The sequence below is a fragment of the Choristoneura fumiferana genome, chromosome 30 (assembly GCF_025370935.1).
Source record: "Choristoneura fumiferana chromosome 30, NRCan_CFum_1, whole genome shotgun sequence".
Classification (NCBI taxonomy): domain Eukaryota; kingdom Metazoa; phylum Arthropoda; class Insecta; order Lepidoptera; family Tortricidae; genus Choristoneura; species Choristoneura fumiferana.
This window is the reverse complement of record NC_133501.1, coordinates 5479894-5496431: the sequence shown is the minus strand read 5'-3', so window position 1 is coordinate 5496431 and position 16538 is coordinate 5479894. Positions and strand designations below refer to the sequence as shown.

Sequence of the window (16538 nt, the reverse complement as noted above, 5' to 3'; positions counted from 1 at the left end):
TATTTGCATAAAGCAGTAGCTATTTTGGCAGTTTCGTACAAGCCAAAGCTGTGTAGGTATTTATTCAGCCGCTATAACTCAAACATACTTTTGGAAAAAATATGCGCTGGAAATTTCCGCGCATTATATTAGGTAATTATTTTTAAACTATTAGCTGTATAGATAAACAAACAACAGCTGTGTTAGCATTGGCAATGGCTTATTTGCTTCGTTTGTTCAGTTTTGCACTTAGTCAAAACTCGACACGTGTATGTTTGGTGCAAAATACTAGATTAGTAATTAAATACTAGATTGGTAATAAAATACTAGATTGGTAATAAAATCCTAGATTAGTAATAAAATACTAGATTAGTAATAAAATACTACATAAGTAATAAAATACAAGATTAGTAATAAAATACTAGATTAGTAATAAAATCCCTAATACAATAAAATTTTAATCCTGAAACACATTATTCAAAAAGACATTAGAAAATGTATTATTTGACAAATGTCATTACTCGTTAAGGCTTTCTTAATGATATAGTAATACCTAATTTAATTTTATTAAATTTTAGTACAAAGTCAAAGATCTAAAAGAATTTCTTTACTCACCCGCGACCTTGTGATAGCTAAGTTTATGCAAGATATGCGTGTTCATGCAGTTCCTCCACCTCCACACTGTAAGAACACACACAAATCACACAAGCCCATCTATCACCACAACATACTACACTGCCGCGTTTCGAACTCAACCAGAGCTCATCTTCAGAGCACCACACCCGTACACCATGCTACCAAGATGTTAGACAACCACACACACAGACAGATGTTTGAGTATGATTAAATAAATAAATAAAGATGCCTCTTGACCATGGAACTTTAAAACTAAATGCAAGGTTCGATTCTACTCGTTGCTTTACTAGAGCTGCTTTTGTCTTGTAATATTTTCAAATAACTTGAATTTAGATAACAGACAGGAGAGAACCACTGCCGGGTTCGCTAGTACTTATTCAGTAAAAACTTTGCCCATATGGCTAAATAAGAAACAAACAAGCTGAGATATGTGGTGCATAGGGGAAATTCGTGTCTGTTCCGTTGACCAACAGTGGTGTGTAGCGGTATAGCACGCGGTACGGAATACCGAGGACCTGGGTTCGATTCCCAGTGTTGGTCTTATTTTTCTGGTTTTTCTGTGCATCTATATTTCAGTTTGTATTTTCAATTTAGGTTTTACGGGATGACCGTAAAAGTAAAAATTTGGAATTGAAATAAAAAATACAAAAAAAAATATTCCAAAAAACCAATCTTAATAAATAGACTTGTTAAAAATTTATTCAATTTAACAAATATTTATTCCAACTGTAGAGTCCGTATACGGAATTATTTTATAAAAAAAAAAACAAGAGAAGCGGCTTTCGTGCAACGAGGTTGCATACTTTATTATTGCAATCAACACATTTGATACTATCTCTCGCTTTTTTCGTGTTGTAGTGAAATGACAGATCAAAGTAAAGTTCAAATATTTGAAATTCAGTGAGTAGACCCAACACTGTACTCAGAATTAAAAAAAATAATTAAAAAGTTACTTTGTCTCACGGAGTGAGCAAAATGCGATTTTGCTCACTGATTTCTCATAGCAAAACATGCCTGTTTGAGGTGCTGAGGTGAAAAATATTTTGCTGTTTAAATGATAATATTGACTCGGATAACTCATGTCTTAAATCGAGTTTAGTTCGACATGTTTTGGGCTAATCCGTATCGTAGCGTATGCGTATCCGTAGCGTGGTATTTTGGTGTTTATATTATTATGTATAGGAATACCAGTCGCGAAATCTCTTTGCTATTTTTGTAGATTACGTGGCATTAGCCATAGTTGGTTACGCTGCATTAGCCATTGTTGGTTACGCTGCATTAGCCATAGTTGGTTACGCTGCATTCGCCATTGTTGGTTACGCTGCATTAGACATTGTTGGTTACGCTGCATTAGCCTTTGTTGGTTACGCTGCATTAGACATTGTTGGTTACGCTGCATTAGCCATTGTTGGTTACGCTGCATTAGCCATAGTTGGTTACGCTGCATTAGCCATTGTTGGTTACGCTGCATTAGACATTGTTGGTTACGCTGCATTAGCCTTGTTGGTTACGCTGCATTGCAGTATCATCGCCTATATTAGGTACACTTGTTTGACAATTGACTTTCTGTTGCAGGTCGCCTCAGCCACAGCTAGCCCGACTTTCTTCGGGTCTGGTTCAGTAAGTATCAATAAACCTCATTTATGCCCCATCCAGACACTCGCGAGGCGCCTCCTAGAGGCTCTCGGCAGTCTTGGCGAATGGAGACTGCAGAAGTGCTAGCCGTCCACACTCTACACAGTTGCCCGCTATATCTACTTTCCTCTCTCCTTTGAACCAAAGCGAAGCGAGGCTAGGGAAGACGAGGGTACACGACACACCGTCCTCACTTTCGCATTCGCGTTCCCTAGTTTAGCGACGTCGAGAGACTGGATGAGGCAGATGCTAGAGAAGCCGACGGTGACCTAGTGGTTTGAACTATTGCCCCTCAAGCAGAACGTGGATTCGAACCCGAGCGACCACTGAATTTTTGGAATTTATGTGCGAAATTACATTCGAAATTTACCACTAGCTTTAGGTACGGTGAAGCAAAACCTTACTGAAATAGAACTGTCATAAAGCTGTCAATGACAACGTCACTTGACATCTGAGCAAGGTGTAGGCCATGTGGCAAACAATTAATTAAGATAGATCTCCATTGTAAGGGATTGATTAAAATAAAACACAAACAACTTCAACTGACTATTATTCAAAGAATATTACATGGCGCAGTCGGAGAAGAACTATTATTTCGCAAGAAACCTCGTGAGGAAACCTGCACACCGACGAAGCAATTCAGTGGTGTGTGTGAAGTTCCCAATCCGCACTGGGCCCGCGTGGGAACTACGGTACAAGCCCTCTCATTCTGAGAGGAGGCCTGTGCCCAGCAGTGGGACGTACACATATAGACCGAGATGATGATGGTGATTGTAATATCCTCTTCCTTTCCAGGGCGCCCAGGGTTTCCTTGGAGGCATCAGCGACCTGTTCTCTGGCTTCAAAGGTATATGAGACAAGGAATCCCAGTTTGTCTGAAAAAAAAATGCATTTCCTACTTTACCATTCTTAACTTGTACGTACGTACGAGTATGTATGTATTTAAACTCTTTATTGTACAAAAGGAAAACAAAAACAATTGCCAATATTTGAGATTCGCGAACAATGACGATCTTACCCTTTAAGGGATCTCTGCCAGTCAACCTTTGAGTGGATGCGAGTAGCAATCAGATAGGGAGCAACTATGATCCGAGTGAGTTCAAAAGTCAGAAATAATGCACACTATAATACAATGCTCTAGTCTTTTTTTTATTTCCTAATTTGTGGTTAACCCAGGACTGGTACTGTGGTCGTAAATGGATGAGCTCAGTTCAAAGAGTTTCTGTTGAAGATTTCATGTTTAATACAAACTTTTTTTGCCGACTGTACCTACTTCTTGTTAAAAAAATCAACAATACAAGGCTAGTCAAATAAATGCTTGTAATAAATAAGTTTCTAAAATGAACTAAAAGAATTTCTTTGCTCACCTGCGACCTTATGATAGCTAAGTTTATGCAAGATATGCGTGTTCATGCAGTCCACCTCCACACTGTAAAACACACACAAATCACACAAACTCATCTATCACCACCATATTGACGTGTTTCGAACTCAAAAATTGTAAAAGAAAAAAAAGTATAATAAGAAAAAACTAAATAAATAAAGAAAGAAAAAAAAATATTAAGAAGTTCTTTTAGTTCATTGATATGGACCTCCGCAATGTAACGCCTTATTCAAAAAATTAAATAAGTTTCTGTTAAAAAAGACACGTTTTTAATACAAACTTTTCTGCTGACAGAACTTGTCGTTTATTGTACTTGCATTGTCATCTAAACCACATTTCCGTAGGTACTAAATTTCAAGTCGATGCTATTAACTGTTGAGGACTTCCGTCCTGCAGAAACGATCCTAGTTGGACCACCAGGATGTCAATACCAGATTATTGTATTGTCACCTGATTTACATAAGTATGCCAAATTTCAAGTCAAGCCAACCAGTGGTCTGGTAAAAATAGCATGGTAAACGGTTATGTTACCTACTCTGACGATGAGCTCTGGTTGAGTTCGAAACGCGTGTCAGTGTTTTATGATGGGTATGTGTTCTTACAGTGTGTAGGTGGAGGAACTGCATAAACACATATTTCTTGCATAAACGTAACTATTATTAAGGTGGCGGGTGAGCAAAGTAATTGTTTTAGTTCATTGATATGGACATCCGCAAAGTAACGCCTGATTCAATAAATTATTTAAAGTGTACTGAATTCAAGCCTCTTTGGTTTCTTGTAGAGCTAACAAAAATAACTTAAAAACAAAATAAATTAAACATAGGGAGCGCCAAATAGCGTATACTCTTCGCTAGTCATACCGTATTTTTTGTGCGAATCATCTTTTGTCATAATTATTTTCCCATATTAAATATTATAACGGATAACTCACGTCTTAAACCGAGTTTAGCTCGACATGTTTCGGGCTATTTCGTAGCCCTTCCTCTCAGGGGCACGCGACTCGGCGGCTGCCGCAACACGCACACTACGCGCCACCGCTCTGCTCGCACGACTGTCCGACGAAACTAACACCGGCGCACAACTACCCGCATATTTATCGTCATTTTTATTATCAATGTCTAATGTAGTTATTTAGTGTAGTGCGTGTAGTTATTTTCCCACTGAAACATAATTTTTTTCTGAATTTATTAAATGGTCATCCTATAGAAAAATAAAGGTTAGGTTAGGTTTGTTTTATAACACTTCTAAAATATTATTGGATTCAGAAAAAAAAGAGTTATGACAAACGATCGTTCTAGCAAACATTACATTCGGACCTCTCAGACTGTATAGTTCGTGAACTGAGCTGAGTGTTTTTGAACTGAGGTCATCTGTTACAGGCAGGCAATGACATTACCTATATAAATGTTTATAAACGAATCATTTATATTTTCAGATCATCCTCGAGTTGACCAGAATGTGATAAGCCAACTTTGCAATCTGAGTAAGTGAAATAACTATGATTTTAATACTCTTACATCACACTTGCTTGTAAGCACAGAATATGGCAGAGTGTACAAGGTGTGTAGCGAGGAATGCGTTTTTCATGAACCAATAGAAACGCTTCACACAATACAATACAATAACTCTTTATTGCACACCAATACAGTAAGCAATATAGAAAACACAGGTATATAGAGATTTTCTAAGGTAAGCAATATGCGGCCTTATCGCTTCAGAACGATCTCTTCCAGGCAAGCTTTACAAATGGACAAAAGTAAGGAATAAATTTTAGCAGGTGGTGCAATTTACAGTAGATTAGAGCAGTATCAAGAATACATAAAACTAACACATACAATACACATACACAACAAATGTAAACAGATAGATAGGTAAATAGATACCTTAGCAACATATAAACAAGCTTATTATAACATTCATACGCAAGATGACAGATAGTGCTCTCTAAGCATATACTTAAAGATAGGCAATGACTTTGCGCGCCTCAAGTCTATCGGTAGGGAGTTCCACAACCGAGTGGCCTGGACAGTGTAAGAATAAACATAGAATTTAGAGTTTGAAAGAAGGACAGTAAGGAGAAAGTACTGAGAGCAACGAACAGAAGTAACATTTCTAAATCGCTCTTTGAGGCAGCAAGGAGTTGCAGGGTTAAAAAGAATGCCGTAGAGAAAATGGAAAATATGAGTTTCATTTACCTATGCAAATAGTGGACCGAGGCTAGGCAAATGAAGAGTTTGTATTGGTTCATGATATACACATTTCTCGCGACACATCCTCGCACATCTTTGCTTGAAACGCAGACTTAAAAATACGTATTTAGTAGAATGTATCTTAAAGGGTTCATGAGGGGCACGATGGCCCTGAAATAAATCCTAAAATACTTACAGTTTTAGAGTTTGCGAAATGAAACAGTTTGCCAAACGTGAGTTGCGAAATGAACGGATAGAGAAATAAAGAAATAACAAGATAATAAGATGTACAACTCTGTCACGATGTGAGCGACAGATGATGATGAAGAGGTAAAGACCAGGAGATGTTCAAGAGGTTTATTTAATGTAAGATAGAAGGCACCTGTTACAATGCATACAAAAAAGAACTAAATATAAAAACTAATCAATTTGGGACGTTGTAAATAAGCTAAAACGGTTACAAATATTGTAGGACTTGCATTTGTGCCTTCAAGATCCCTTAGAGGGTTAAGTAAGGAGAACAGGACACAAATGTGTGATGAAACTGGTTATAAAACACTAATTAGAGTCACAGACGGTTCTGGCAGAAAATCAGCGCTGCAGGCGTTTACCCCTTCAGCATAATGCTGAGTCAGCGACCGTTTCACTTTCGCGGGGACACACAAAATTGTGTATATTGTATTTAATGTTTTCATGTGTTTTTCTCAGTTTAATACATCAGTGGTTTTTCTGTAATTTTTTATTTTATTTGTGTTAATTTTGCTGTATATGTGTGTCTTCTGTGTAAGTGAATAAATGTCTTCTTTCTTTCTTTCTTTCTTTAATTAACTGCACTATAAAACTGTTATGATATTATGGTCGAATAGGTATTGATGCCAAAACAGTTAATAAAAATATTTAGCACGTCCTTATAGTACGGCTGCTGATCGTACAATGAATTTTGATATAAAAACAAAGTGCTGAATTTGAAAGTACAGTGGATATTCGAAAATCGAAATTTGGATTTAATTTTTAAAACGAACCTAAACATGAAATGAGGAAGAGGTTAACAATCGACAAGGCTTCATCAGCCTTGTTACAATCATCCCCTATGATACCCCTATCCTATAATATATTATTCTTCTTCCCACAGGCCCACCTTCTAATTTCGATGACGTCATCAACTTTGGTGTTAAAGGTAAATAAACAACTGCAAGTTTTTAAATAAACAGCTTCTGGGGACCCAACAGCTGACGCTGGCTTATTCCAGCGGATCGCACTTGCTGTACCGTCCAAAGCGTTATGGGAACCTGCCGCAGGCAGTTCTTTTAGACAGGGTATTGTACAGGGTTTCAGTTTAGTCTTTAACAAATAATTAACAACTAAAACAAATATTTACTTGACAAAGTAATATTATAAAATAAAATAAAATTACAAAAGTAAAACTAAATATAAACTGAACTAAAATTACAGAGTAAAAATGTATAGTGTAGTTAAGATATCAGGTTAGTTCTTTTCGTTTTTATATGACTACCGGATAGAAAGCAGTTAGAGAACCTGACTATGAAGCTTGAGGTCCCGGGTTCGATTCCCGGTCGGGGCAGATATTTTTATGAATAATACGAATGTTTGTTCTCGGGTCTTGGATGTTTTATTTGCATTTAAGTATGTATTTATCCACATAAGTTGTTCGATATAGCGCCATCTATTAGATAGCTTGCTAATTAATAAAAATGATCGATGCCCCTTGACAACAATGCATCTCATTAGTTCCTAAATAAAACACAAAATGTGGTGGCGCTAGTATCGCGCAACAATATAAATGAGGTTGTTTAAATTTGTTTGTATCTGTTCCACTGTAATCGGCTTCGAAATAAAAATCCTAAAAACACCAACCGATCTCTCATTTTGGGCACCCAATTTTACATAAGTATGTTTGTCAGTTGCCTAGTATCCATAGTACAAGCTTTGCTCAGTTTGGGACTAGGTCAATTAATGTTAATTGTCCCATGATATATATTTATCTACCTATTTTTTCTAAAACCAGACACGGACTGTAGCCGCCTACCTGGCTTTTAATAATACTATTTTTTGTCTCTTTCTAGCCAGCGTTGGTTGCCGCGGCATCATCGACGGATGGATTCCAGGGTGTAAGTTTTTAATATACCTATTGTAAATAATACCCTACCTCCCCGTTTGATAGGTTGCCATCCCGGAGCGCCAAAGTTGGCATACTCTTCGCTAGTCATACCGTAATTTTTGTCCGAATCATCATCATCATCATCATCATCCCAGCCTATATACGTCCCACTGCTGGGCACAGGCCTCCTCTCAGAACAAGAGGGCTTGGGCCATAGTTCCCACGCGGGCCCAGTGCGGATCGGGAACTTCGCACGCACCATTGAATCGTTTCGCAGGTTAGTGCAGGTTTCCTCACGATGTTTTCCTTCACCGCAAAGCTCGTGGTAATTTTCAAATGTAATTCCGCACACGAATTTCGAAAAAAGGTGCGAGCCGGGGTTCGAACCCACGACCCTCTGCTTGAGAGGCGATAGGTCAAACCACTAGGCCACCACGGCTTTGTCCGAATCATCGTTTGTCATAATTTTTTTCCCACGGAAACCTTACAGTTTTCTAAAGTTTTTAAATGGTCATCCTATAGAAAACTATAGGTTAGGTTAAGTTTGTTTTATAACAATTATGAACAATTATTGGATTCAGAGAAAAAAGTGTTATCGTTTAATAAGTAATCGTTTTTTAAGGATTTCGTTTTGTATACGGAATCTTCCAAGTTTAGGGTAGGGAAGTTTAGGGTAGGGGTTTAATTTAGGGTATGTAGGTATTTTAGGTATATTTTATACCTCCATAAGGCTGCTTTTACTCTTGGACTATTATTCTCAAGAAATCTTAGCCGATATGGTTGTAAAATACCTATTATACGATACCCCACACTACAGGGTTAGTCGAGAAAAAAAAATCACCCACACTACGTCTATGGGAGGTACCCTAAAAATATTTTTTCTTTTATTTTTATTTTACCACTGTCGGCGTGACTGATATGTATATTCATGCCAAATTACAGCTTTCTAGTACTAACGGCCTCTGAGCTTAGCCGCGGACAGACAGAGAGACGGCGAAACTATAAGGGCTCCTATTTGACTACGGAACCCTGAAAACGAGCCTATCAGTCTTTCAAAGAGTCGGCAACGCAACTGTGATACCCCTCGTCTAACGGGTGTCTATGGGTGGCGGTAATTTCTTCCCATCAGGTGGCCCGCATTCTTGTTTCCCCTCTTAGGTATATAAAAAAACATCTAGTTTCAGCATCCGCCGTCAACACATGGATAATTGACCGACTTAGCTTTTCATATTTTTGTTTTTTTTTAGGGTTCCTGAGCCAAAATGGCAAAAACGGAACCCTTATAGTTTCGCCATGCCTGTCGGTCTGTCTGTCTGTCCGTCCGCGGCTTTGCGCGGGGACAGGAACTATCAATACTAGAAAGGTGTAATTTTTCACGATATATAATGTAAACTATGCCGCCAATAGACGTAAAGTGGGGGTGATTTTTGATAGATCTTTTAAAATCATTAGGGGGTTGCTAAAACGATTTTTCGATTCAGTGGTTTTTTGCAAAATATTGAACTTTAAAGTGCAAATTTTCATTAAAATCGAGCGTCCCCCCCTCTAAAATCTACACCGGTGGGAGGAAAAAAATTAAAAAATTCAGAATGGTTGTAAGTATATCAAACTTACAAGGAAAACTATAATGGAGGTTTTCTTGAGAATTATTAGTATTTTAAGGGTAAATAGTAGTAAATAGTAGTAGTAGTTTAGGTATTAAATATACCTAAACTTGGAATATTCCGTACAAAATACGAAATCCTCAGAAAAATATTACATTTTCATAATGGCTACGGGACCCTATTTCGGGCGTGTCCTACACGCTCTTTGCCGGTTTTTTTTATTTAAAAAAAAGGTGTTTCGTAGGCTTCTGCAGGTTTCCACACGATGTTTTCCTTTGCAGTATCGCTCGTGCTAAATCTCAAATGCAGTTTTGCACATGAATTCCGTAAAACGTAGGAGGAGGATTTGAACCCACGATCCTCTGCTTAAGAGCCCATAGGCCAACCATAACAGAGGCCACCACAGCGGTAGTACTGTTAGTTATTCTGTGCCACAGCTAAGTTTAACCATATCTATAACTTAATTATATTTGTTTTTACAGTGGGAGATCTCTTCGGACGATGTAAGTTATATTTCAAATAAATATTAAAATATTGTATAAATATGTATGGCTATGTATTCGGGCGTTTTCAAAAATAAGTGCAACATTTCTTTCAAAATGCATGAATTATTCCTTGCAAATTTTAGATTTTATTTTATTGGACCGTAAAAAGTAACAAAATTAGGAGTTGAAATAAAAAATACATAAGACTCCAAAAACCAATCTCAAACTTTAGGAGTAAATTTTGTGACGCCCGTACCGAGTGTATGAAAAAAACGTCACGAAACTGTCATCTTTGTTTGGGACATTTTTTTGATGATCGGAATCGATTGTGCTCTTAATGCTGAGTAGGATAAACTATATTTTTTCTAAAATTTAAAAAAAGGGCTCATTTTTGTGCAAATGCCAATTTATAATAATATTTTCATCTATTTTGTCATTGCTCTAATCTAAAATCTAAAGTGCAGCGCCTGCTAAAATCGCTCTATAGTTTTTTCATTTATTTGTTAACATTCGTTCTTATTTGCAGCTGTAGGATGCATCTTAAGAGGAGCAGTGTGCTTCGATGGAGCTACTGGTGAGTTTTTTTTAAATCTTATATTTTAATGATGAAGCCGTGGTGGCCTAGTGGTTTGACCTGTCGCCTCTCAAGCAGAGGGTCGTGGGTTCAAACCCCGGCTCGCACCTCTGAGTTTTTCGAATTCATGTGCAATTACATTTGAAATTTACACGAGCTTAGCCGTGAAGGAAAACATCGTGAGGACCTGCACAACCTGCTAAGCAATTCAATGGTGCGTGTGAAGTTCCCAATCCGCACTGGGCCCGCGTGGGAACTATGGCCCAAGCCCTCTTGTACTGAGAAGAGGCCTGTACCCAGTAGTGGGACGTATATAGGCTGGGATGGGATATTTTAATGTGGCTTTAGTACACCTAATGAGGCTATGTCAGCCTCATGGGAAGCCTCAGATACAGGTTACACTCTCTCTTGTACCGAGACCTAGTGTCTGGAAGTAAATGTTTGTAAATCAGCATCGCTTCTACTGGTGAGTTGCCATAATATAAGTTTATATAAGTAGTTAATTCAAATAAAAAGTTTCTGTAAAAAAACATTTTTGATGCAAATTTTATTGCTGACTGTACTTGCATTGTCATCAAACTTACATTATGTGTATACCAAATTCCAAGTCAATTCGACCATTTGAAGTGGATCAAAATGAACTTGCATGATGTGACCCAACAACATCAAAAGAGACCCTGTAGGTACTACGTTTGACATAACTTCGTTTTTTCTGAATCCATAAATAGTTCAGAATTGTTATAAAACAAACCAGTTTTGGTGGGTAAAATATTATGACTAACAAAAATTATGTCAAAAAACATTATGACATTAAAAAATTATGCGACTCTAGGTACGCATTCGCTAACAGAGAAGCACTTCAAATTTAGAACACCCCACTTTTCAAGTCGGAGGTTGATAAAGAAAGTATTGTTCTCGAAAGTATTGTAAATGGCGTGAGCCACATCGTCAAGCCTTCCCTGACACAGAGTACTTTACATTATCCCATGAACGACACCACAGAGGGTTGCCAGGCCTAGTGCTAAATGCGAACTTCTTATCTTAACGTTCCGCTGTCGCTTATATTATTTAATACGAGAGTGACAGGGACGGCACTAATACGAACTTCGATTTTTAACCCCCGACGCAAAAAGAGGAGTTTGACCGCTATGTGTGTCTGTCTGTCTGCAAAGCAGATTTTCTAGCGATGGTACTAAGATATGTTTTATCAAAATCGGTTTAGCCGTTTTTGAGATATTAGACTTTGAAGTGACAATGTCGGAGTTTTTCCTACTTTTTGTGGGTTAGGTTAAGTTATCGAATTTCGTTATATCCCTGATGGCGAACTTCCCATTGTATTAACTCGCTAGGTTATTAACAGGAAGCCAAATTGTCTGCTCGTCGAGCTTCAACAAGCAGTTCGGCATTTCTGGATCAGCTAGCAGCGCCGCTGACCTGATCAGCCACTGGAGGCTGGGCAGCTGCGAAGACGAAGCCAGGAGGCTCATCACAGCGAAAGTTGGGGGTAAGCCAATCCAGTACAATTCTATATTAATGACAACCGATTACGGATACACCATAAGGACCCTTTTGCTATGGATTGTCACATTTGTATATAAGCTCAGACACCCCAAAAATTATTTTCGCTTCTCATGCTTGTAAAGTTCGTGTTTATGCGCGACATAAAATGACTTTTATACTCTGTGCATAAAGTAAAGTCTTCGTCTAAGAAAGACCAAGGTAATCTGATGATAACTAATGTAATCTGGAGTAGCCATTCGCCGCGTTCCCCTCTGTCAAAGTACAAGCCCAACTGGGCATACGAATTTTATAAAACAAGGCGCGCTCGGATTTCAAACTAGACCGAATCGAGTCGCGCGAGTGAACGCTGCAGTGTTTAAAATGCCAAATTGTTCAGTTTTCTGCTGTAAAAAGAGATCTGGGACATGCAAACTTGCAAAAATATGGTGTTACATTTCACATAGAAGTAAATTGCTATCATATTATTGCTATTTAATTACATTTAAACAACAAAGTCGGACATTTTATCATAAATTATTGTCGGATTCGTTTACCAACATCGAGTCCGCTCTCCCGTACAAATTTCGGATCGGTCAAGCGATAAGTCCGACTTCTCGCCAATGAACAACTTGTCAATGTGTGAGTTTTGAGTCATCTGTACACGAATTATTAGTGTATTATTGGATTATCTATGTGTTTACGTCGTCATTACAGTCAGTTGGCAGTTTTGTTTTTGCATGTAAGTGTGTGGAACTGCACTTGTGTGCTCATTTCCCCCCGCAACAAACGCCAGAACAATTTTAATAGTAATCTATCGCTAAGGCTATTCCCTTCCGGTAGGAAGCCCGTGTTGCTCTAAGGTCTAAGTATACTCGTGTTTTTCTTTCCATGTCAGTATTACCAGACATGTGCGCCAAATGAACTTATTCATTGGTTAGTTATAAGCTATATAAATAGCTGCCAATGTCCGTCCCTTACGTGATTACAGATGTTCGGATCGGACTTGGAGTTAGATTTATTAGGGGCTTATTATTATTATTATTAAAGTACTATAATGCTTAATCATGATTTAAATGAGAGAAATGTAATTTACTTAAATTCTATTTTGTTTACAGACATTAGCAAGCTGACAGGATCCCACAAGGCCATCGTGGACTCTTGCTTGTCTATCTTCAAACTGATTTCCCGTAAGTATATTCACCCGAGCCGCAGGCGAGGGTTGATAGTTAAGTCAAGGGTAAAATGGATTTTATAAACGGTCAATGTAAGGTATTCGTTTTGTAACAGTCCGATAATCCTTTATTAACTATGTTATTATAAGATTAATGTTTTGTTAATGTTATATAACGTTGTTACTACCTATAAAAACATTAATTTGCTACTGTAAAACAAGATATTTAAAGTACCTAGTTAGTTCGTAAGTATTATAACCATAGGGCGGCGGGGATGAGCTATTTTGACGTTATTAATGTCATGTAGTTGTGTCTAGTAGATATTAATATGGATACACCTTAAAAAGAAATATTAAAAGAAAATAAAGTTAATAATTTAGATTAAACTAAAATGAAAATGAATATGATTTTTTTAAACAAGTTGCTTAAAGAAAAATGTATTTTTTTTTACAGAAAAGAAGCACATTTCGAAACAAGAACTCAGCTCGCTGTACGTTCAAAGTGAGTATCTTTGATTAACGCCACTAGTGGCGTGGCAACACGAAAACTTGAATCACAGCGGGTTATCTTCAATGTTAACTTGACATTATGGTATGGCCCCATTCCACCGAGCTGACACGTGCGAATATTACTTTCATATACTAGAAACCATAATTCGTGAGACAAACTTGACAAGTCAATGACACTTAAAGGGCTACCAGGGTTAGACAAAGTTAAATAGTGATGTGGCTAATATCGATAAAAAGACACGTGTACAATAATAAATTATAAACAACACAGTAAAAGAGTAATGTAGATATAGAGGGGTTTAAATAAAAGCCAGTCAAAACAAAATAGGTACCTACTTAATAATTGTAGTTCTTTAGTATTTTTACTTCCTTAAATGATATCTTACATTGCAAAGTAAATTATTAAATTAATTTGAATTCAGATTGTTTTTTGGAGTATTTTTGTATTTTTTATTTCAACTCCAAATTTTGTTACTTTTACGGTCATCCTGTAAAATCCATATCGAAAATACAAACTGAAACATAGATGCACAGAAAAACTAGAAAAAGAGACCAACGATGGGAATCGAACCTAGGTCCTCGGCATTCCGTGCTGCGTGCTTTACCTCTACACCACCACTGGACAGGAGTACAGACACAAATTTCTCCTACGCACCACATATCTCAGCTTCTTAATCTTAATTTGATTGCTTAATAGCGACATCTCTTGTCCGGGTGACCGGCTAGTTCCGATGGAGTGTTGAAAGTTTCTTAATGAGGGCTAAAACATAGATGTCGCTAGTGTCGCTGCTTAAGTGACTAATTTGTAAAGCAACAAACCTGACACAGGTTTAATCTCATTTCAAGAATAACCTACAAATCCATACAAATAAATGTCTATTAGGTAAGATCGTTCTTTTTTCACAACATAATTATCGTTTTGATACAAATAATAGATTGTCATTCGACATTATGTCACTGATAAGTCACCTCGGTAAAATAGGACCCCTGGTGATATGATGACATGGATAAGTCACCAATCTTTAAAAAAAATTTTTTTTTTCAGTCACCATCATCCTCGGAGCTCTTGGCAATAGCTGTTCTTCGGGTCGTAAGTATTTTTTTCTAATTCATTTATCTTACCCCTAAAACGAGTACCCGTAACTAGCTTCGTCGAGTCTTTACATCGTCAATTCCACTGACGACGAAAGAGACGTGGACACTCTTGGTTGGGCTCGAAGGTCGAATTCGGAACGAGGAGATCCGACAGAGAACTAAAGTCATCGACATAGCGCACCTGATAAGCAAACTGAAGTGGCAGCGGGCCGGCCATATCAGCCGAAGAACATAACCGTTGGGGTAAAAGAGTCCGTGAGTGGAGACCGCGAATCGGCAAGCGTAGCGTGGAACAGGTGGAGCGATGGTCTTCGCAAGATGGCTGAGAGTGGCCGAGAATCGTGCTCATTGCAGTGGCGTGCAATTGGAGAGGCCTATGTTCAGCAGTGGACTAAGATAGGCTGATGGTGATGATGACTCCTACTTTAAAAATGTAATTGGATATCAAACCTTGCAACATATAACCTCCTTCTTTTTTGAAGTCGGTTAAGAATGTAAACAAAGACCACTAACCCGACCACAGACTATTGAAACCTAGAACTTATTGCAAAATAATTAGTTTTTTGTTATTTCGAATAATACGGTATTTGACAACTCCTGATTTTGCCATATCTTAATATTATTATGAAAATATAGATATACAGATAGTGTTTAGCGAAGAGAAAATTTAAATCGGTTGAAAATTGGATTTATAGTGATTTTTAGAAAAATCTATATACCTGTCTCTTTCTCAACGCTTTTCTCTACGCAGCAAGTATGGCGGTACTGGCGTCTGACGTCACATACCAGTATGTCTTTCTCTGTCTAATCTTGAATTTCAAACCTTTATAACTTTGTAGCTTAAAAATTGTTTTTCTATTCGATAACAGGCATTGTGTAGTTTTAATTTATAAAACATATACAAAATAGTCAAATACCGTATTGTAATTGTATCCATAGAATTAACGTTTATTAATGTTTTATTTTTTTAGTTGGAGAGAAGATCACATCGTCATTGCTCCCTTCGTGCAACAAATACCTGAAGGGTTTCGGATGCCCAGGTAACGCATCATCCATGTATGCTAAGGTAACGCGCGTGATGCGTTTAGCGTTGCGGGCATCCAAAGGCGGCACTTGCTTAACGGGATCCTGGTTTTGGCCGATTATATTTTTCTAAATGAATTTCCCAACTGTTTCATATGGACAAACGATTTTTTCTAAAACTGTAATCCATACTATACTATATACCATATTATATAATATTATATTATATATATATATTATAAATGCGAAAGTAACTGTCTGTCTGTCTGTCTGTTACGCTTTCACGCCTAAACCGCTGAACTGATTTTGATGACATTTGGTACAGAGATAGAATAGACCTTGGGAAAGAACATAGGCTATCTTTTATCGCGAAAAAGAGGCTTTAAAGGGTTGAAATAGGGGATGAAAGTTTATATGGTGGCAGTTCGTCGCTGTCGAAGATAAAACCATGACACTTGGCACTGAGGCATATAATAAGAAATAAATCAACATCTGATGGATGGATGGATGGAAGAACAAAAAAAATAGTTTGTATTTATAGCAACGTATTAAAATAGGTTATTTTCGGTAAACCGTAGAAGTTTATATGCGCAATCATTGGCAGAATAGGTATCCTAAATAAATTAAATACTTC

The 16538-nt window shown here is 37.5% G+C and overlaps 1 protein-coding gene across 1 annotated transcript in view; it reads left to right on the top strand.

Annotated features, from left to right (window-relative positions):
• Positions 1-16538, top strand: part of LOC141444901 (uncharacterized) — a 31025-nt gene that overhangs the window by 8113 nt on the left and 6374 nt on the right. The window contains exons 2-13 of the mRNA XM_074110653.1: positions 2191-2235; positions 3046-3097; positions 5070-5117; positions 6956-7000; positions 7908-7952; positions 10029-10049; positions 10558-10605; positions 11966-12109; positions 13221-13292; positions 13731-13778; positions 14832-14876; positions 15853-15921. Coding sequence (XP_073966754.1) covers positions 2191-2235; positions 3046-3097; positions 5070-5117; positions 6956-7000; positions 7908-7952; positions 10029-10049; positions 10558-10605; positions 11966-12109; positions 13221-13292; positions 13731-13778; positions 14832-14876; positions 15853-15921 — 682 coding nt within the window. The remainder of the gene's footprint in view (positions 1-2190; positions 2236-3045; positions 3098-5069; positions 5118-6955; positions 7001-7907; positions 7953-10028; positions 10050-10557; positions 10606-11965; positions 12110-13220; positions 13293-13730; positions 13779-14831; positions 14877-15852; positions 15922-16538) is intronic.